The 21,833-nt window shown below is 47.1% G+C and overlaps 4 protein-coding genes across 5 annotated transcripts; all 4 read left to right on the forward strand.

The window, feature by feature from the left end:
- Nucleotides 1-618: 618 nt before the first annotated feature.
- LOC100498391 (E3 ubiquitin/ISG15 ligase TRIM25-like) lies at nucleotides 619-8,577 on the forward strand. The gene is made up of 2 exons (XM_031893032.1): nucleotides 619-2,467; nucleotides 8,447-8,577. Exon 1 carries the CDS (start codon nucleotides 635-637, stop codon nucleotides 2,192-2,194), a length of 1,560 nt encoding a protein of 519 aa, XP_031748892.1. The 5' UTR covers nucleotides 619-634; the 3' UTR covers nucleotides 2,195-2,467; nucleotides 8,447-8,577.
- Nucleotides 6,214-8,160, forward strand: LOC101730950 (E3 ubiquitin/ISG15 ligase TRIM25). Its single transcript, XM_031893026.1, has one exon. It carries the CDS (start codon nucleotides 6,463-6,465, stop codon nucleotides 8,083-8,085), a length of 1,623 nt encoding a protein of 540 aa, XP_031748886.1. The 5' UTR covers nucleotides 6,214-6,462; the 3' UTR covers nucleotides 8,086-8,160.
- A 4,066-nt stretch (nucleotides 8,578-12,643) lies between the features above and the next one.
- Nucleotides 12,644-14,832, forward strand: LOC116407558 (E3 ubiquitin-protein ligase TRIM39-like). 2 transcript variants are annotated; one of them, XM_031893022.1, is made up of 2 exons: nucleotides 12,644-13,613; nucleotides 13,644-14,832. In XM_031893022.1, the coding sequence occupies exons 1-2, from the start codon at nucleotides 12,671-12,673 to the stop codon at nucleotides 14,351-14,353; spliced, it is 1,653 nt and encodes a 550-aa protein (XP_031748882.1). In that variant the 5' UTR covers nucleotides 12,644-12,670; the 3' UTR covers nucleotides 14,354-14,832. The 2 variants fall into 2 exon arrangements, with proteins under 2 accessions (XP_031748882.1, XP_031748880.1); XM_031893020.1 differs by having other exon boundaries at nucleotides 12,644-14,832.
- A 3,022-nt stretch (nucleotides 14,833-17,854) lies between these two features.
- On the forward strand, nucleotides 17,855-20,202 carry LOC105947074 (E3 ubiquitin-protein ligase TRIM39). The gene has a single exon (XM_031893034.1). It carries the CDS (start codon nucleotides 18,054-18,056, stop codon nucleotides 19,611-19,613), a length of 1,560 nt encoding a protein of 519 aa, XP_031748894.1. The 5' UTR covers nucleotides 17,855-18,053; the 3' UTR covers nucleotides 19,614-20,202.
- The last annotated feature ends 1,631 nt before the right edge of the window (nucleotides 20,203-21,833 follow it).

A 21,833-nucleotide genomic window follows, 5' to 3' on the forward strand; every position in this document is an offset into this window, starting at 1 on the left:
CCATATAATCTTTGCAGAATCCTTCCCTTTCTGTGTGAAGGATAAATCAGTGGGGGTGAGGTGGCCGGCCGGGTCCCCTAGGGTGCCCGCCCGACTTGGCCTGCTTTTCCCTTGCAGATAGCGCCCAGGCTGGAATAGAACCCAAGAGCCCAGAACTGAGAGGCAGAAGCCCCACCCATTGCACCCAGTGCTGCGCTTAGGAACTCCCAGCGAGGGGGGCACCCTGTGTAGGAATTACAGGAATATCTCCCACCTGGTTGGGGCATTGTGTTTGCAGCAGGTCTGGACTGGGATTCCCAATAAGCCCTGGTATTTCCAGTACCCAGAGGCCCAAACTGCCCCCAACCAGAGCCGCATCAGAAACTAACAGGAGTGCAGGGGCCGATCCCGCTCTGTGAGGCTGAGAATCCACCCAGTGGGGCTGTATCCTGAGGGATTCAATGCCAGGGAAGTTACAGAGATGAGGGGTGAATTGTTGTCAGGAAAATGCAGCAAATCCGGTTGCTTTAGGCTCTTCTACATACTGAACTTTTATCCTGAAGCAACAATTCAGTGTTACTGAGTCACACCCCTCCCTCTGCCTTTTATTTACTCACTAAAGAATTTAGTTTTGTTTCTTCTCCCGCGTCCCAGGATGGCGGCTGCTGATCTGAGAGACGAGCTGAGCTGCTCCATCTGCCTGAGCGTTTATACTGATCCTGTGTCCCTGCCCTGTAGCCATAACTTCTGCCGGGGCTGCATTGGGGGGGTGCTGGGTACCCAGGAGGGGTCTGGGGGTTATTTCTGCCCTGAATGCAGAGCCGAGTATCGGAAACGCCCGGCCCTGCCCAGGAACAGAACTCTGGGGAACATTGCAGAGCGATTCCTTTCTGCTCAGCCGGAGCCGGGGGAGACTGGGATCCTCTGCACTTACTGTGACTCCCCTGTGGCTGCTGTTAAATCCTGTGAGCAGTGTGAGACCTCCCTGTGTGATACCCACTTACACAAGCACAACAAGTCTGTACGGCACGTCCTAACTGAGCCCACCATCTCCTTTATGGGAAAAAAATGCTCCACCCACAGAAAGATCCTGGAGTATTACTGCTGTGAGGACTCTGCCTGTGTCTGTGTGTCCTGCTGCCTGGCCGGGGGGCACCGGGGCCACAGGGTGGAGCTACTGAGTGAGGCCTCTGAGAAGAAGAAAGAGAAACTGAGGAAAGTTCTGGAGAAACTGAGCCCAGAGAGAGAGGAGACTGAGAGAGGAGCCCAGAGGCTGCAGGAGCGCAGGAGAGACGTGGCAGAAAGAGCAGCCGGTGAGACAGAGAGAGTCACTGCCCTGTTTAGAGACATCAGGGAAGAGCTGGAAGCCCTAGAGAAGAGACTCCTGAGTGACATCTCCAGGAAGAAAGAGAAGCTTTCCCTCCAACTCACTGAGCTGATCCAACAGCTGGAAATAAAGAAGGACGAGCTGTCTGGGAAGATCCGGCACATTGAGGAGCTGTGCAACATGGCAGCTCCACTCACTGTCCTACAGGAACAATGGGAATCAGATGGAGCTGCAGATACTGAGGGCAGAGAGACAGAGGGTATAAAGGTCCCGGCTGTAGGGGATCTGGATAACTGGCTGATCCCAGAGACATTACTCACAGGCTTAGCTGGGATTGTGACGGGGATAAAGGGAAGGATCCCTGGGCAGGAGGCTACAGACCTGGTACTGGATATAAATACAGCGAGTGATTATGTTGCTTTATCAGAGGACAGGAAAACTGCATCCGGGTCAGAGACTGCCCTGTGTTACCCACACACACCAGAGAGGTTTATAGAATACGCCCAAGTGTTAAGCAGCAGGAGTTTCCCATCAGGGCGACATTACTGGGAAGTGGAGGTCAGTGAATCAGGGGAGTGGGATGTAGGGGCGGCCTATCCCAGTATAGAGAGAGAAGGAGACAATTCCAGTTTAGGAGATAATATCAAATCCTGGAGTTTGAGTAGATTAAATGACCATTTTACAGTGGCACATAACTCCATAGAAATTCCTGTGTCCCCCTCCTGCCGGAGATTCAGGATCTCACTGGACTATGAGGCCGGTCATTTGTCCTTCTATGAGCTGAGTGAGCCAATCAGGCACTTACACACCTTCACTGCCTTCTTCACTGAGCCCCTGCACCCTGCATTCTATGTGGATGGTAGCGGCTGGGTGAGAATCTGCAGCTGATCCCATTAGGCTAATACCATGCGTATGGCGGGCAAGCCAAAAAACTGATGGGATACGCTTGGGTGCAGGTACATGTAACCAAAATCTGCATAAAAACGCAAGACTTTGCCACACTATGCCATACACATAGTGTGGCATTAGCCTTAGTCTCTCTCAGAATCTCCCCGGCACCATAAGTTGCATGTGATTGGCTGAGCTCTGGTTAGTTCAGATCAGTGGGGTTTATGGAAATACACAAACCTGCCTGTTACACAGAATGATAAATAGAAGCAGGTAGAGAAGCAGCAACAACAGGGGATTGAGCCTCTGTATTCATATCATTGCTACTGATACATATAAATGATAGGGATAATAGGAACAGCACAGACTTATACAGCCTGAAATCCACATACAATGCATTACTAACAGGAGGGCAGTAATAGCCTGAAAGGAGCAGATTTGTAAGTCTATAAGTAATCGGGTTGGGGGCTGTACCTGTAATCACATGAGCAAAATAAACAGAACTTGTGCTGAATAATATCCATTCTGTCCATTCTTTTCACACTTGTGATCTTCCTGCTGAATTAGTATAAACAACCCTGTCACGATCAGGCCACTCTCAGGCGCACGTGATACCGGGACGGGGAAACAAGGGTTAGACTAACATCAGACGCCCCCAAAACACACCCCCGCCCCAAATAACTATTCACTGCCACCATCTATCATTAACAGGCGATAGAAACCTAATGTGAATATCCCCCTGCTCCCTACACAGGTACTATTCCCAATACACAAACTGTATCACTCACTCTCTCTCACTGCAGTCAGGGTTAGCTTCTACTGACTCAACAAGCACTCTAGCAGCCAAAGGGTTAACTTACAGTCAAACACACTCTCCTGCTAGCAGTCAACTAGTTAATTAGCATTTACACAGACAACTTGCCCTCCAATCACAGACAAGCAGTTAGTACATTTATGCCCAAGCGCCATACAAGCTACGTGAGTTTGTAGTTAGAGCCAAAGGACAAGACTTATTACATTTTATATTTAATATTACAAGGGTAAACAGTGCATATAAAAGATACTACAAAAAGAGACATACACATAACAATGCAAACAGTAAATAGAATAAAAGGGAATAAAACACAAAGAAACCCTATGTACGTTACCGAGTTAGGAATTCCCTTTGTGTCCCCCTGAGGCAAGAGTGGGAAACCTGGGCACACCCCCCAACAGAACTGGGACCCCAGGTATGAGCTGTCAGTAACTGGGTCTGGGGCCCTTTTATCCCCTGCTGGGCCCCTCCCTCATTACGTATGCATGAGGGGGGAGTGGCCAGGAACTTGTCACATGACCCCCCCCTGTAGGGCGCTGCAATTCTCAGGCCAGTTGCTGTCATGTAATATTGGCACTTGCCCGTATCCAATATTATGATGAAAATATGGGCTTGCTGTAACCCATATGTGGGGGATCAGAATGATACCAAACATGAGGGGAGTCTCATGTCCCCCCCAGAAACTATCCCCCCTAACTGGTGGGTATAGGCCGTCCCTGTTTGGTATCATTGGGAAGCCTGGGCCCCCCCCCCCCCATAACCAATATATGATTTATGAGGATGTGAACCCTAAAACAAAGGAGATATGGATCCCTTTCTATAATCCATATTTATGGATTTATATTAAGGGTCTCTTGTGGACCCAAAGCCAAATGTTGCCAGGTTTAACTCTGGACATGCCAGGGAAATACTATATTGGCATTACAAACCCCCTACCTGTCACCCCCTTTTTTTGTTAGGGTAATGGTACACAGGGTAGTTTGCTGCCTGTGCTGTCTGCCCACTATATATATATATACCCACAATATATTGATATAATGGTGATTATCTCTCAGTAATGGGGCAGGGAGAATTTACAAGTCGTTACGCACTGACAGGCCCAGCTCTGTTACCTTTTTACAGTATGGGAGGTATGTAATAAACCTGCAACATTTTCTACAGGTCTAATCACCTATAGCAACCAATCAGCAAGCAGGATTTACTGGTCACCTGTTTAAAAGTAAAAATCTTATCTGTTGCTTTTAGTTACTGCGCTTGGGCAAACTTTGTGCTTTTTATTGCATATGGGGATAAATAAGGTATTTTTTGCCACCTCAATTGAAAGGACACAGGGGAGGTTACAGAGCAGGTCCAGGAAGGAAACAGGTAAGATTGGAAGAGATTGGGGTGGGTCGGGGGATGGGCCTGGGGCTAATTTAATTATAAATTTACTGGAATTGTTCTGACTGGGCCCAATCTGGGCAGGTGTTTTACGCCTGGGCCAATGAAATACCAGGCAGCTGGCAACCCTACCCACCCCCCTTTATATATACCCAGTGTTTCCTTATTATTGCACCAGTTCCTATGGCCGGGGGGTGCCACTGTATGGGGTGGGATTGTAGAAAACTATTTTCTCTCTCTTTATTAACAGTTATATCTTTGGGGCATGTTTACTAACATGGAGATAATGATCAGCGGTGACGTTGCCCATAGCAACCAAGCTAGGGGCAACATCACTAGTGATATTTATTTCCTTGTTTGTAAACACTTTGTCCCCTAGTAACTGCTCCCTATCCATAGCTACAGATTCTAAACTTCTGTGTATCTCCCTCTAATCTCTTGGGCACAACTCATATGGAATTCTTGTGTTTCTCAGCAATTCTCTTTATTCTCACACAGCTACAACATAACAATCGGGATCCAACCTGTGTTTCCCTGCAGGGGTTTGTGTGCCTCCCCCAAGATGGCTGCCGGTTACTGTCTGGCGCAGTGAGGTCATCATTGTGCTGCTCCTATTCAGGGCTGAGAGGAAGGCTCCTCCCACAGTCAGAGGGAAGTAGGAAGAGGAGGGATAACTAAAGGAAGTGTAGGGGATCCAGCTCAGTTACAGTTGTGTTTATATTATTACAACAGTTATATAAAGTTATCCTTGCTGCAAACTGTGTGTAATTATTTCCCAGTGGAAACCCCCCCCCCCGAGGGCTGTTCCTCAGTGCCCACTAGGGGGCGGCTGACTAACTTGTGCAGAAGTGTGCCAAGAAAGGGTTACAGGAGTATGCTTTGTGGGCTGAGGGAGCTCTTGACAGCAAAGGGGGCAATTTGCAGGGGGCATTAACCCTTACTGTTCCACAGAGGACTTTACTTTAACAACCATTGACTATTTATCTCTGATAAGAAGGGTTTCATTGTATTTGTGTATTGTTATATCTCATAAATGTTGTATAGTGTAGATATATATATATATAGTATATTATTGCAAATATGCTGTAGATTCACTATGTATCACAGCCAGATAAATAGAGACGACCACAGTTCTTTTCCAAAGGTGAAACAATGTATTCAGATTGTCCAGCCCAGAGACAGCAAGTAATACTTGTATAGGGCAGGGACCCCAACCTTTTATACCTGGGAGCCATATTTAAATGGAAAAAGTGTTGGGGAGCAACATAAGCATCAAGAAGGTTCCCGGGGTGCCAATAAGAGCTATAATTGGCTATTTAATAGCCCCTATGTGGGACGGGCAGCCTATAGAAGGCTCTGTTTGGCATTATACCCCCCAGAGCCACTGGTTGGGGATCACTGAGATAGGGAATAGCCTCCAGAAGACTTCTCCCTGATCTTCCATATAATCTTTGCAGAATCCTTCTTTCTCTTTCTGTGTGAAGGATAAATCAGTGGGGGTGAGGTGGCCGGCCGGGTCCCCTAGGGTGCCCGCCAACTTGGCCTGCCTTTTCCCTTGCAGATAGCACCCAGGCTGGAATAGAACCCAAGAGCCCAGAACTGAGAGGCAGAAGCCCCACCCATTGCACCCAGTGCTGCGCTTAGGAACTCCCAGTGAGGGGGGCACCCTGTGTAGGAATTACAGGAATATCTCCCACCTGGTTGGGGCATTGTGTTTGCAGCAGGTCTGGACTGGGATTCCAAATATTTAAACTGCCCCAACCAGAGCCACTGCATTAGCTCTAGGTGCCGGCACATCAGAAACTAACAGGAGTGCAGGGGCCGATCCCGCTCTGTGAGGCTGAGAATCCACCCAGTGGGGCTGTATCCTGAGGGATTCAATGCCAGGGAAGTTACAGAGATGAGGGGTGAATTGTTGTCAAGAAAAGTCAGCAAATCCAGTTGCTTTAGACTCTTCTACATACTGAACTTTTATCCTGAAGCAACAATTCAGTGTTACTGAGTCACACCCCTCCCTCTGCCTTTTATTTACTCACTAAAGAATTTAGTTTCGTTTCTTCTCCCGCGTCCCAGGATGGCGGCTGCTGATCTGAGAGACGAGCTGAGCTGCTCCATCTGCCTGAGCGTTTATACTGATCCTGTGTCCCTGCCCTGTAGCCATAACTTCTGCCGGGGCTGCATTGGGAGGGTGCTGGGTACCCAGGAGGGGTCTGGGGGTTATTCCTGCCCTGAATGCAGAGCCGAGTATCGGGAACGCCCGGCCCTGCCCAGGAACAGAATTCTGGGGAACATTGCAGAGCGATTCCTTTCTGCTCAGCCGGAGCCGGGGGAGACTGGGATCCTCTGCACTTACTGTGACTCCCCTGTGGCTGCTGTTAAATCCTGTGAGCAGTGTGAGACCTCCCTGTGTGATACCCACTTACACAAGCACAACAAGTCTGTACGGCACGTACTAACTGAGCCCACCATCTCCTTTATGGGAAAAAAATGCTCCACCCACAGAAAGATCCTGGAGTATTACTGCCCCGAGGACTCTGCCTGTGTCTGTGTGTCCTGCTGCCTGGCCGGGGGGCACCGGGGCCACAGGGTGGAGCTGCTGAGTGAGGCCTCTGAGAAGAAGAAAGAGAAACTGAGGAAAGTTCTGGAGAAACTGAGCCCAGAGAGAGAGGAGACTGAGAGAGGAGCCCAGAGGCTGCAGGAGCGCAGGAGAGACGTGGCAGAAAGAGCAGCCGGTGAGACAGAGAGAGTCACTGCCCTGTTTAGAGACATCAGGGAAGAGCTGGAAGCCCTAGAGAAGAGACTCCTGAGTAACATCTCCAGGCAGAAAGAGGAGCTTTCCCTCCAACTCACTGAGCTGATCCAACAGCTGGAAATAAAGAAGGACGAGCTGTCCGGGAAGATCCGTCACATTGAGAAGCTGTGCAACATGGCAGATCCACTCACTGTCCTACAGGAACAACTGGAATCAGATGGAGCTGCAGATAATGAAGAGGAATATGATACTGAGGAGGATAAAGATGAAGAATATGATACTGAGGAGGCAGATACTGAGGGCAGAGAGACAGAGGGTATAAAGGACCCGGCTGCAGGGGATCTGGATGTGGGTCGGATCTCAGAGACATTACTCACAGGCTTAGCTGGGATTGTGACGGGGGTAAAGGGAAGAGTCTATGGGCAGGAGGCTACAGACCTGGTACTGGATATAAATACAGCTTATGAACGTGTTGCTTTATCAGAGGACAGGAAAACTGCATCCAGGTTAATTATTGCCTGTCGTTACCCACACACACCAGAAAGGTTTATAAAATACCCCCAAGTGTTAAGCAGCAGGGGTTTCCCATCAGGGCGACATTACTGGGAAGTGGAGGGCAGTGAGTCAGGGAAATGGGCTGTGGGGGCGGCCTATCCCAGTATAGAGAGAGAAGGAGATAAATCAGGTTTTGGAATTACTATAAAATCCTGGTGTTTGTGCAAATATCATGATAAAATTATTATGGCACATAACTCCAGAACAACTCCTGTGTTCTCCTCCTGCCGGAGATTCAGAATCTCACTGGACTATGAGGCCGGACATTTGTCCTTCTATGAGCTGAGTGAGCCAATCAGGCACTTACACACCTTCACTGCCTCCTTCACTGAGCCCCTGCACCCTGCATTCGGTGTCTATGAGAAAGGCTGGGTGAGAATCTGCAGCTGATCCCATTAGGCTAATGCCACACCATGCGTATGGCGTATATTTTCAGCTTGCGCCATATGCTTCTACCTGTGCCTGCACCCAAATGAATGGAATATGCTCGGGTGCAGGCACACGTAGCCGATATCCACCTAACACAAGAGAATGGAAAGTCTCGCGTTTTTATGCAGATTTTGGCTACATGTGCCTGCATCCGAGCGTATTCATTTGGGTGCAGGCACAGGTAGAAGCATATGGCACGTATTTTCGGCTTGCTGAAAACCATAAGTTGCATGTGATTGGCTGAGCTCTGGTTAGTTCAGATCAGTGGGGTTTATGGAAATACACAAACCTGCCTGTTACACAGAATGATAAATAGAAGCAGCAACAACAGGGGATTCAGCCTCTGTATTCATATCATTGCTACTGATCCATTCAGCACTGATACATATATATATATCATGTATATATAATATATATAATGTAATTGATCCCAACTAAGATATAAATAATCCTTATTGGATGCAAAACAATCCTATTGGGTTTAATTAATGTTTTATTGATTTTTTTTAGTAGACTAAAGGTATGGAGATCCAAATTACTTAAACACCCCTTATCCGGAATACCCTTGGTCCCAAACATTCTGCATAAAGGATCCTATACCTGTATATAAATGATAGAGATAATAGGAACAGCACAGACTTATACAGCCTGAAATCCACATACAATGCATTACTAACAGGTGGGCAGTAATAGTCTGAAAGGAGCAGATTTGTAAGTCTATAAGTAATCGGGTTGGGGGCTGTACCTGTAATCACATGAGCAAAATAAACAGAACTTGTGCTGAATAATATACATTCTGTCCATTCTTTTCACACTTGCAATCTTCCTGTCGAATTAGTATAAACAACCCCCTAGCTGTCACCCCCTTTTTTGTTAGGGTAATGGCATACCTCCCAACCGTCCCGCTTTCAGCGAGACACCCCCGATATTTATGGCACTTCCCGCTGTCCCGGATTCACTGTTAGATGTCCCGCTTTTCAGCTTTGCCATTTAATTGATTGCTGTGCCTGCTCTGGGGGATAAAGCCCCGCCCCCTTAACTCTTCAATCTCCCCTGCTACACTCAAGCTCACAGCCTTACCTTGATGTTTAATTGTCCTGGGAGGAGCATTTGTGACAGGCAAGGGTTAACTATTGGCATTGGCTCCCATTCCTCTCCTGCTCAGTGGGTCAGGGGCTGAGGGGGCTCTGGCTTTTATCAGGCAGAAGAGGCTGCTGCCTTTATTTATGTGCTGAGCAGTTTCACCTTCCCACCCCTAACATATATCTCTCACACTGGGAATCTCTGGCAGAGCATGCAGGGGAGATGTATTGCTCATTCATAAAATATAGCAGACATTTTAAAGGGGCCCTTATAAGTCTGGGAACCTTAGGCCTTGTTAATATGGCAAGAAATCATACCGCCCAACTGTCCCGCTTTCTGTAGGACAGTCCCGGTTTTGGTAGAGCATCCCGCTGTCCATGAATGTCTCGAATTTCCGTAATGTCATGGAACTATCCCTGACAGCGGGATGCGCTGGCTGTAGTCAGGCGTTCCTCTTCTTCAGTGGCTCCTCTCTATATGCGGCTCCTTGTTCGGCAGAGCCAGGCCCTTTTATAAGGTTGCGCCTGTGCGTATTGACGTCACACGTACACATGGGGCACAACCTTATAAAAGGGCCTGGCTCTGCCGAACAAGGAGCCGCATATAGAGAGGAGACGCTGCAGAAGAAGAAGCAGCAGCAGCAGCATGTATGGAGGCACTGTGTATTAGGGGGATACTGTGTATTGGGGGGAACTGTGTATGGGGGCACCTGTGTATGGGGGGGCACCTGTATATGGGGGGGCACCTGTGTGTGGGGGCACTGTGTATGGGGGGGCTACAGTGTATGGGGGGCACCTGTATATGGGGGGGCACCTGTGTGTGGGGGCACTGTGTATGGGGGAGCTACAGTGTATGGGGGTACTGTGTATGGGGGGCAAAGCTGAAACATAGTTATAACTCACTTATAACTGACTGCCTTCTCTCTATATTTGTATTTTATATGTAGGAGTTGCTATATTGTTTCCCTTAGGTAGTACAGTATGAGGGTATAGCACATTTGCGTCTGATCCCACCATTTCATCTATATAAAAGGAGTATTTTTTTTAAAAGGGGGTGTGATAATTGGGGCGTGACCATAAAAGTGGGCGTGGTCAATAAAATTTGCCGCCCTGCGCGCCCCAAATCTTTTTGTTCCTCTTTTCATTATTCAAATGTTGGGAGGTATGTAATGGTACACAGGGTAGTATGCTGCCTGTGCTGTCTGCCCACTATATATATATATATACCCACAATATACTGTATGGGGCAGGGAGAATTTACAAGTCGTTACGCACTGACAGGCCCAGCTCTGTTACCTTTTTACAGTATGGGAGGTATGTAATAACGTGCAACATTTTCTACAGGTCTAATCACCTATAGCAACCAATCAGCAAGCAGCATTTACTGGTCACCTGTTTAAAAGTAAAAATCTAATTTGTTGCTTTTAGTTACTGCGCTTGGGCAAACGTTGTGCTTTTTATTGCATATGGGGATAAATAAGGTATTTTTTGCCACCTCACTTAAAAGGACACAGGGGAGGTTACAGAGCAGGTCCAGGAAGGAAACAGATAAGATTGGGACAGATTGGGGTGGATCGGGGGATGGGCCTGGGGCTAATTTAATTATAAATTTACAGGAATTGTTCTGACTGGGCCCAATCTGGGCAGGTGTTTTACAGGCTGGGCCAATGAAATACCAGGCAGCTGGCAACCCTACCCACCCCCCTTTATATATACCCAGTGTTTCCTTATTATTGCACCAGTTCCTATGGCCGGGGGGTGCCACTGTATGGGGTGGGATTGTAGAAAACTATTTTCTCTCTCTTTATTAACAGTTATATCTTTGGGGCATGTTTACTAACATTGGAGATAATGATCAGGGGTGATGTTGCCCATAGCAACCAATCAGAGCTTTGCTTTTGTTTTCTAACTTGTAGGTGACTGTTCCAATCTAATCGCTAATTGGTTACTATGGGCAACATCACTAGTGATATTTATTTCCTTGTTTGTAAACACGCCCCTTTGTCCCCTAGTAACTGCTCCCTATCCATAGCTACAGATTCTAAACTTCTGTGTATCTCCCTCTAATCTCTTGGGCACAACTCATATGGAATTCTTGTGTTTCTCAGCAATTCTCTTTATTCTCACACAGCTACACATAACAATCGGGATCCAACCTGTGTTTCCCTGCAGGGGTTTGTGTGCCTCCCCCAAGATGGCTGCCGGTTACTGTCTGGCGCAGTGAGGTCATCATTGTGCTGCTCCTATTTAGGGCTGAGAGGAAGGCTCCTCCCACAGTCAGAGGGAAGTAGGAAGAGGAGGGATAAATATATATATATATATATATATATATATAGTATATTATTGCAAATATGCTGTAGATTCACTAGTTATCACAGCCAGATAAATAGAGACGACCACAGTTCTTTTCCAAAGCTGAAACAATGTATTCAGATTGTCCAGCCCAGAGACAGCAAGTAATACTTGTATAGGGCAGGGACCCCAACCTTTTATACCTGGGAGCCATATTTAAATGGAAAAAGTGTTGGGGAGCAACATAAGCATCAAGAAGGTTCCTGGGGTGCCAATAAGAGCTATAATTGGCTACTTAATAGCCCCTATGTGGGACGGGCAGCCTATAGAAGGCTCTGTTTGGCATTATACTGGGTTTTTATGCAACCAAAACTTGCCACCCAAGCCAGGAATGAAAAAATAAGCCCCTGCTTTGAGGCCCCTGGGAGCAACATCCAAGGAGCTGGGGAGCAACTTGTCCCCCCCAAACCCCAGAGCCACTGGTTGGGGATCACTGAGATAGGGAATAGCCTTCAGAAGACTTCTCCCTGATCTTCTATATAATCTTTGCAGAATCATTCTTTCTCTTTCTGTGTGAAGGAGAAATCGGTGGGGGTGAGGTGGCCGGCCGGGTCCCCTAGGGTGCCCGCCAACTTGGCCTGCCTTTTCCCTTGCAGATAGCACCCAGGCTGGAATAGAACCCAAGAGCCCAGAACTGAGAGGCAGAAGCCCCACCCATTGCACCCAGTGCTGCGCTTAGGAACTCCCAGCGAGGGGGGCACCCTGTGTAGGAATTACAGGAATATCTCCCACCTGGTTGGGGCATTGTGTTTGCAGCAGGTCTGGACTGGGATTCCCAATAAGCCCTGGTATTTCCAGTACCCAGAGGCCCAAACTGCCCCCAACCAGAGCCACATCAGAAACTAACAGGAGTGCAGGGGCCGATCTGCTCTGTGAGGCTGAGAATCCACCCAGTGGGGCTGTAGCCTGAGGGATTCAATGCCAGGGAAGTTACAGAGATGAGGGGTGAATTGTTGTCAGGAAAATGCAGCAAATCCAGTTGCTTTAGGCTCTTCTACATACTGAACTTTTATCCTGAAGCAACAATTCAGTGTTACTGAGTCACACCCCTCCCTCTGCCTTTTATTTACTCACTAAAGAATTTAGTTTCGTTTCTTTTCCCGCGTCCCAGGATGGCGGCTGCTGATCTGAGAGACGAGCTGAGCTGCTCCATCTGCCTGAGCGTTTATACTGATCCTGTGTCCCTGCCCTGTAGCCATAACTTCTGCCGGGGCTGCATTGGGGGGGTGCTGGGTACCCAGGAGGGGTCTGGGGCTTATTCCTGCCCTGAATGCAGAGCCGAGTATCGGGAACGCCCGGCCCTGCCCAGGAACAGAACTCTGGGGAACATTGCAGAGCGATTCCTTTCTGCTCAGCCGGAGCCGGGGGAGACTGGGATCCTCTGCACTTACTGTGACTCCCCTGTGGCTGCTGTTAAATCCTGTGAGCAGTGTGAGACCTCCCTGTGTGATACCCACTTACACAAGCACAACAAGTCTGTACGGCACGTCCTAACTGAGCCCACCAACTCCTTTATGGGAAAAAAATGCTCCACCCACAGTGAGTTTCTAAAATATTACTGCTGTGAGGATTTGGTCTGTGTCTGTGTGTCCTGCTGCCTGGCCGGGGGGCACCGGGGCCACAGGGTGGAGCTGCTGAGTGAGGCCTCTGAGAAGAAGAAAGAGAAACTGAGGAAAGTTCTGGAGAAACTGAGCCCAGAGAGAGAGGAGACTGAGAGAGGAGCCCAGAGGCTGCAGGAGCGCAGGAGAGACGTGGCAGAAAGAGCAGCCGGTGAGACAGAGAGAGTCACTGCCCTGTTTAGAGACATCAGGGAAGAGCTGGAAGCCCTAGAGAAGAGACTCCTGAGTGACATCTCCAGGCAGAAAGAGGAGATTTCCCTCCAACTCACTGAGCTGATCCAACAGCTGGAAATAAAGAAGGATGAGCTGTCCGGGAAGATCCAGCACATTGAGGAGCTGTGCAACATGGCAGCTCCACTCACTGTCCTACAGGAACAATGGGAATCAGATGGAGCTGCAGATAATGAAGAGGAATATGATACTGAGGAGGATAAAGATGAGGAATATGATACTGAGGAGGATAAAGATGAGGAATATGATACTGAGGAGGATAAAGATGAGGAATATGATACTGAGGGGGCAGATACTGAGGGCAGAGAGACAGAGGGTATAAAGGTCCCGGCTGTAGGGAATCTGGATGTGGATCGGATCTCAGAGACATTACTCACAGGCTTAGCTGGGATTGTGACTGGGATAAAGGGAAGGATCTATGGGCAGGAGGCTACAGACCTGGTACTGGATATAAATACAGCGAGTGATTATGTTGCTTTATCAGAGGACAGGAAAACTGCATCCCGGTCAGAGACTGCCCTGTGTTACCCACACACACCAGAGAGGTTTATAGAATACGCCCAAGTGTTAAGTACCAGGGGTTTCCCATCAGGGCGACATTACTGGGAAGTGGAGGGAAGTGAGTCAGGAAGTTGGGCTGTGGGGGCGGCCTATCCCAGTATAGAGCGAGAAGGAGATAAATCAGGTTTGGGAATTACTATAGAATCCTGGGGTTTGTGCAAATATCATGATAACATTAATATGTTACATGACTCCATAGAAACTCCTGTATCCCCCTCCTGCCGGAGATTCAGGATCTCACTGGACTATGAGGCCGGACATTTGTCCTTCTATGAGCTGAGTGAGCCAATCAGGCACTTACACACCTTCACTGCCTCCTTCACTGAGCCCCTGCACCCTGCATTCTATGTGAATGGTAACGGCTGGGTGAGAATCTGCAGCTGATCCCATTAGGCTAATGCCACACCATGTGTATGGCGTATATTTTTGACAAGCTGAAAAACATGTGCCAAAAATACACGCCATATGCTCCTACCTGTGCCTGCACCGGAATGAACGGAATCTCCCCGGCACCATAAGTTGCATGTGATTGGCTGAGCTCTGGTTAGTTCAGATCAGTGGGGTTTATGGAAATACACAAACCTGCCTGTTACACAGAATGATAAATAGAAGCAGGTAGAGAAGCAGCAACAACAGGGGATTGAGCCTCTGTATTCATATCATTGCTACTGATACATATAAATAATAGGGATAATAGGAACAGCACAGACTTATACAGCCTGAAATCCACATACAATGCATTACTAACAGGAGGGCAGTAATAGTCTGAAAGGAGCAGATTTGTAAGTCTATAAGTAATCGGGTTGGGGGCTGTACCTGTAATCACATGAGCAAAATAAACAGAACTTGTGCTGAATAATATACATTCTGTCCATTCTTTTCACACTTGCGATCTTCCTGCCGAATTAGTATAAACAACCCCCTACCTGTCACCCCGTTTTTTGTTAGGTTAATGGTACACAGGGTAGTTTGTTGCCTGTGCTGTCTGCCCACTATATATATATATATATATATATATATATATATATATATATATATATATATATATATATATATATATATATATATATATATATATATATACCCACAATATATACCGTATATACTCGAGTATAAGCTGATCCGAATATAAGCCGAGGTACCTAATTTTACCTAAGAAAACTGGAAAAACTTATTGACTCGAGTATAAGCCTAGGGTGGGAAATGCAGCCGCTACTGATAAGTTTCAATAATCAAAATAAATACCAATAAAATTACATTAATTGAGGCATCAGTGGGGTATATGTTTTTAAATATTTATTTCAAAGAAAAACAGTAAACTAGCTCTGTAAGTGGAGAAGAGGGTTAACAAAAACAATATGGTATCAATATGGTGGAAATAAGTTTTGCGACTGGGAGCGGGCCAGGGCACTGGGGGGTCTGGTTGCGGGAGGCCTAATTTGCACACAAAGGAGAGAGGGTGCTAGTCTGGAGGGACCCATGGCACCCGACTCGAGTATAAGCCGAGGGTGACTTTTTCGGCACATTTTGGGTGCTGAAAAACTAGGCTTATACTCGAGTGTATACGGTACTTCAATTAAAAATAGCAATCTTGTTCAGTAACTAATGTTGCCGATTAGGAAAGGTTACATTCATCACTTCAATAAAGGTTACAACGGTATATTACAAGGAAAGACCTGATACTGTTCCTAGTCATTCGGTATATCAAGTTTGCCTGAAGGAAAAATTACCATTGAAGAACGTACATAGTTCCCACTCCGTACCTTCTTTAACTGACTCATTATATCAAAATGTCCACGGTGTAAATCTATTGCCAATAGAAATAGGCAGTCACGGTATGGACACAGAAGCGCTCACGTCCTAAACAGATCTATAGATATATATATTTATAGTATATTACTGCAAATATGCTGTGTGTGTCTGTGGGTGTCTGATTGTATAAGCGCTTCACAAGTAATTTGACTGACTTGATGTTTTAAATCTATACAGATATCTTGTGCCCAATGTACATTCATACAATTAAATGATATTAATATCCTACACTTGCAGGTATGTATGCACAGTCCCCACACATATTCCTACAATAACCATGCAGCACAATCCTAAACCGCTGGGTGGGACACACATTATGGGGCAATGCCTGTTTGCTGTTAGGGAACCCAAAGTACCCGGAGGAAACCTACACAAACAAGAGGATACCCCTTGCAGATAGCGCCCAGGCTGGAATAGAACCCAAGAGCCCAGAACTGAGAGGCAGAAGCCCCACCCATTGCACCCAGTGCTGCGCTTAGGAACTCCCAGCGAGGGGGGCACCCTGTGTAGGAACTACAGGAATATCTCCCACCTGGTTGGGGCATTGTATTTGCAGCAGGTCTGGACTGGGATTCCCAATAAGCCCTGGTATTTCCAGTACCCAGAGGCCCAAACTGCCCCCAACCAGAGCCCCATCAGAAACTAACAGGAGTGCAGGGGCCGATCTGCTCTGTGAGGCTGAGAATCCACCCAGTAGAGATGTAGCGAACCTCACGAAAAAAGTTCGCGAACTTCCGCCAATAAGTGCGAACTTTGCGAACCCCATAGACTTCAATGGGAAGGCGAATTTTAAAACCTAGAAAAGCCATTTCTGGCCAGAAAACTGATTTTAAAGTTGTTTAAAGGGTGCCACGACCTGGACAGGGGCATGCAGGAGGGGGATCAAGGGCAAAAATTTCTCTGAAAAATACGTTGTTGACACAGCGTTGCGTTTTGTGCTGTAAAGGGCAGAAATCACACTACATTCCTAAACTTGTGTAATAAACTGCTTTAAAACGTCCGGCGCCTACATGCCAATCAAGTCGTGTAAAGGTTACGGCTGGTTCCCACGCAAAGACAAAACGCCGCAGTAGTGGATACGGAATATATTATTGCTGCTGGAAAAACATTGCTCAGGTGATTTTATTGCAATGTAATGTCCCTACTATGTGTAACGTGTTTGGGGCACTACTATGTGTAACGTGTTTGGTGCACTACTATGTGTAACGTGTTTGGTGCACTACTATGTGTAACGTGTTTGGTGCACTACTATGTGTAACGTGTTTGGTGCACTACTATGTGTAACGTGTTTGGTGCACTACTATGTGTAACGTGTTTGGTGCACTACTATGAATAACAGCAAACAGCACTGGGCACGTTAAAGAACAGTAACTTAAATTAAAAAAAAAAAAATTAATAATAAAAAAAAAGTGATCTCTGGTTGGTGCTGGGGGTGAACTACTAGGAGCAGCACACCAGTCCCCAACACAGCTAGACTAATAGCACTCGGCTCTATAAATTACAGTAGCAAAGTAAAAAAACACAAATAAAAAAAATGATGTGAATGTGTGGTTGGTGCTTAGTGCACTACTATGAGCAGCACACCTGTCTCCAACACACACAGACGGAGCTGCAGTACACAATGAAAAGAAGAGTAACAGTAATCAGAAAATAAAAGCAGTCCTTACAAGGACTATTGGGTTACAGCAGATGAGATCAGCAGGACAGCTGCCCACAGCAGCTACATACAGAGCAGTAGAAAGTAGATTACTAGTCAGCAAAGCTACCTAAACTGTCCCTCAAACCCCTGCACAGCTCTCTCCCTATGCTAACTCATCAAGCACACACAGGCAGAATGTAAAATGGCTGCTGGGCTTCGGTTTATATATGGAAGGGAGTGGTCTGGGGGTGGTCCAGGAGGGAGAGCTGCCTGATTGGCTGCCATGTATCTGCTGGCTCTGGGGTGAGAGGTCAAAATTTGGCTCCAGCTAATGCGAACCCAAAATTGCGAACTTGCGAACACCCGATTTTCGTGCGAATTAGTTCCCCGGCGAACAGTTCGCTACATCTCTACCACCCAGTGGGGCTGTAGCCTGAGGGATTCAATGCCAGGGAAGTGACAGAGATGAGGGGTGAATTGTTGTCAGGAAAATGCAGCAAATCCAGTTGCTTTAGACTCTTCTACATACTGAACTTTTATCCTGAAGCAACAATTCAGTGTTACTGAGTCACACCCCTCCCTTTTATTTACTCACTAAAGAATTTAGTTTCGTTTCTTCTCCCGCGTCCCAGGATGGCGGCTGCTGATCTGAGAGACGAGCTGAGCTGCTCCATCTGCCTGAGCGTTTATACTGATCCTGTGTCCCTGCCCTGTAGCCATAACTTCTGCCGGGGCTGCATTGGGAGGGTGCTGGGTACCCAGGAGGGGTCTGGGGGTTATTCCTGCCCTGAATGCAGAGCCGAGTATCGGGAACGCCCGGCCCTGCCCAGGAACAGAACTCTGGGGAACATTGCAGAGCGATTCCTTTCTGCTCAGCCGGAGCCGGGGGAGACTGGGATCCTCTGCACTTACTGTGACTCCCCTGTGGCTGCTGTTAAATCCTGTGAGCAGTGTGAGACCTCCCTGTGTGATACCCACTTACACAAGCACAACAAGTCTGTACGGCACGTCCTAACTGAGCCCACCAACTCCTTTATGGGAAAAAAATGCTCCACCCACAGAAAGATCCTGGAGTATTACTGCTGTGAGGATTTGGTCTGTGTCTGTGTGTCCTGCTGCCTGGCCGGGGGGCACCGGGGCCACAGGGTGGAGCTACTGAGTGAGGCCTCTGAGAAGAAGAAAGAGAAACTGAGGAAAGTTCTGGAGAAACTGAGCCCAGAGAGAGAGGAGACTGAGAGAGGAGCCCAGAGGCTGCAGGAGCGCAGGAGAGAAGTGGCAGAAAGAGCAGCCGGTGAGACAGAGAGAGTCACTGCCCTGTTTAGAGACATCAGGGAAGAGCTGGAAGCCCTAGAGAAGAGACTCCTGAGTGACATCTCCAGGCAGAAAGAGAAGCTTTCCCTCCAACTCACTGAGCTGATCCAACAGCTGGAAATAAAGAAGGACGAGCTGTCCGGGAAGATCCGGCACATTGAGGAGCTGTGCAACATGGCAGCTCCACTCACTGTCCTACAGGAACAACTGGAATCAGATGGAGCTGCAGATAATGAGGGCAGAGAGACAGAGTGTATAAAGGCCCCGGCTGTAGGGGATCTGGATGTGGGTCGGATCTCAGAGACATTACTCACAGGCTTAGCTGGGATTGTGACTGGGGTAAAGGGAAGGATCCCTGGGCAGGAGGCTACAGACCTGGTACTGGATATAAATACAGCACATGAACGTGTTGCTTTATCAGAGGACAGGAAAACTGCATCCTGGTCAAAGACTGCCCTGTGTTACCCACACACACCAGAGAGGTTTATAAAATACCCCCAAGTGTTAAGCAGCAGGAGTTTCCCATCAGGGCGACATTACTGGGAAGTGGAGGGCAGTGAGTCAGGGGAGTGGGAGGTTGGGGCGGCCTATCCCAGTATAGAGAGAGAAGGAGATCATTCCAGTTTAGGAGATAATATTAAATCCTGGAGTTTGCGTAGATTATATCGCAGTATTACAGTGGCACATAACTGCATAAAAACTCCTGTATCCCCCTCCTGCTGGAGATTCAGAATCTCATTGGACTATGAGGCCGGACATTTGTCCTTCTATGAGCTGAGTGAGCCAATCAGGCACTTACACACCTTCACTGCCTCCTTCACTGAGCCCCTGCACCCTGCATTCTATGTGTATGGTAACGGCTGGGTGAGAATCTGCAGCTGATCCCATTAGGCTAATACCATGCGTATAGTGTATATTTTCAGCAAGCCAAAAAACGATTGCCAAACTAATGGAATACGCTCGGGTGCAGGCACATGTAACTGAAATCCGCATAAAAAGACTTTGCATTCTTTTGCACTTTTAGGCGGATGCACCCGAGCGTATTCCATTAGTTTGGCAATCGTTTTTTGGCTTGCTGAAAATATACACCATACGCATGGTATTAGCCTTAGTCTCTCTTAGAATCTCCCCGGCACCATAAGTTGCATGTGATTGGCTGAGCTCTGGTTAGTTCAGATCAGTGGGGTTTATGGAAATACACAAACCTGCCTGTTACACAGAATGATAAACAGAAGCAGCAACAGGGGATTGAGCCTCTGTATTCATATCATTGCTACTGATACATATAAATGATAGGGATAATAGGAACAGCACAGACTTATACAGCCTGAAATCCACATACAATGCATTACTAACAGGAGGGCAGTAATAGTCTGAAAGGAGCAGATTTGTAAGTCTATAAGTAATCGGGTTGGGGGCTGTACCTGTAATCACATGAGCAAAATAAACAGAACTTGTGCTGAATAATATACATTCTGTCCATTCTTTTCACACTTGTGATCTTCCTGCCGAATTAGTATAAACAACCCCCTACCTGTCACCCCCTTTTTTGTTAGGTTAATGGTACACAGGGTAGTTTGTTGCCTGTGCTGTCTGCCCACTATATATATATAGATATACCCACAATATATACCGTATATACTCGAGTATAAGCCGATCCGAATATAAGCCGAGGTACCTAATTTTACCTAAGAAAACTGGAAAAACTTATTGACTCGAGTATAAGCCTAGGGTGGGAAATGCAGCCGCTGCTGATAAGTTTCAATAATCAAAATAAATACCAATAAAATTACATTAATTGAGGCATCAGTGGGGTCTATGTTTTTAAATATTTATTTCAAAGAAAAACAGTAAACTAGCTCTGTAAGCGGAGAAGAGGGTTAACAAAAACAATATGGTATCAATATGGTGGAAATAAGTTTTGCGACTGGGAGCGGGCCAGGGCACTGGGGGGTCTGGGTGTGGGGGGCCTAATTTGCACACAAAGGAGAGAGGGTTCTAGTCTGGAGGGGCCCAAGGCACTCGCCTCGAGTATAACCCGAGGATGATTTTTTCAGCACATTTTGGGTGCTGAAAAACTAGGCTTATACTCGAGTGTATACGGTACTTCAATAAAAAATAGCAATCTTGTTCAGTAACTAATGTTGCCGATTAGGAAAGGTTACATTCATCACTTCAATAAAGGTTACAACGGTATATTACAAGGAAAGACCTGATACTGTTCCTAGTCATTCGGTATATCAAGTTTGCCTGAAGGAAAAATTACCATTGAAGAACGTACATAGTTCCCACTCCGTACCTTCTTTAACTGACTCATTATATCAAAATGTCCACGGTGTAAATCTATTGCCATTAGAAATAGGCAGTCACGGTATGGACGCAGAAGCGCTCACGTCCTAAACAGATCTATAGATATATATATTTATAGTATATTACTGCAAATATGCTGTGTGTGTCTGTGGGTGTCTGATTGTATAAGCGCTTCACAAGTAATTTGACTGACTTGATGTTTTAAATCTATACAGATATCTTGTGCCCAATGTACATTCATACAATTAAATGATATTAATATCCTACACTTGCAGGTATGTATGCACAGTCCCCACACATATTCCTACAATAACCATGCAGCACAATCCTAAACCGCTGGGTGGGACACACATTATGGGGCAATGCCCGTTTGCTGTCAGGGAACCCAAAGTACCCGGAGGAAACCTACACAAACAAGAGGATACCCCTTGCAGATAGCGCCCAGGCTGGAATAGAACCCAAGAGCCCAGAACTGAGAGGCAGAAGCCCCACCCATTGCACCCAGTGCTGCGCTTAGGAACTCCCAGCGAGGGGGGCACCCTGTGTAGGAACTACAGGAATATCTCCCACCTGCTTGGGGCATTGTGTTTGTAGCAGGTCTGGACTGGGATTCCCAATAAGCCCTGGTATTTCCAGTACCCAGAGGCCCAAACTGCCCCCAACCAGAGCCCCATCAGAAACTAACAGGAGTGCAGGGGCCGATCTGCTCTGTGAGGCTGAGAATCCACCCAGTAGAGATGTAGCGAACCTCACAAAAAAAGTTCGCGAACTTCCGCCAATAAGTGCGAACTT

Source organism: Xenopus tropicalis, chromosome 9 (genome assembly GCF_000004195.4).
Source record: "Xenopus tropicalis strain Nigerian chromosome 9, UCB_Xtro_10.0, whole genome shotgun sequence".
Lineage (NCBI taxonomy): Eukaryota > Metazoa > Chordata > Amphibia > Anura > Pipidae > Xenopus > Xenopus tropicalis.

Coding starts and splice junctions, on each gene's coding strand:
- LOC100498391 (XM_031893032.1), top strand. CDS start 635: ATGGCGGCTGCTGATCTGAGAGACGAGCTGAGCTGCTCCATCTGCCTG.
- LOC101730950 (XM_031893026.1), top strand. CDS start 6,463: ATGGCGGCTGCTGATCTGAGAGACGAGCTGAGCTGCTCCATCTGCCTG.
- LOC116407558 (XM_031893020.1), top strand. CDS start 12,671: ATGGCGGCTGCTGATCTGAGAGACGAGCTGAGCTGCTCCATCTGCCTG.
- LOC105947074 (XM_031893034.1), top strand. CDS start 18,054: ATGGCGGCTGCTGATCTGAGAGACGAGCTGAGCTGCTCCATCTGCCTG.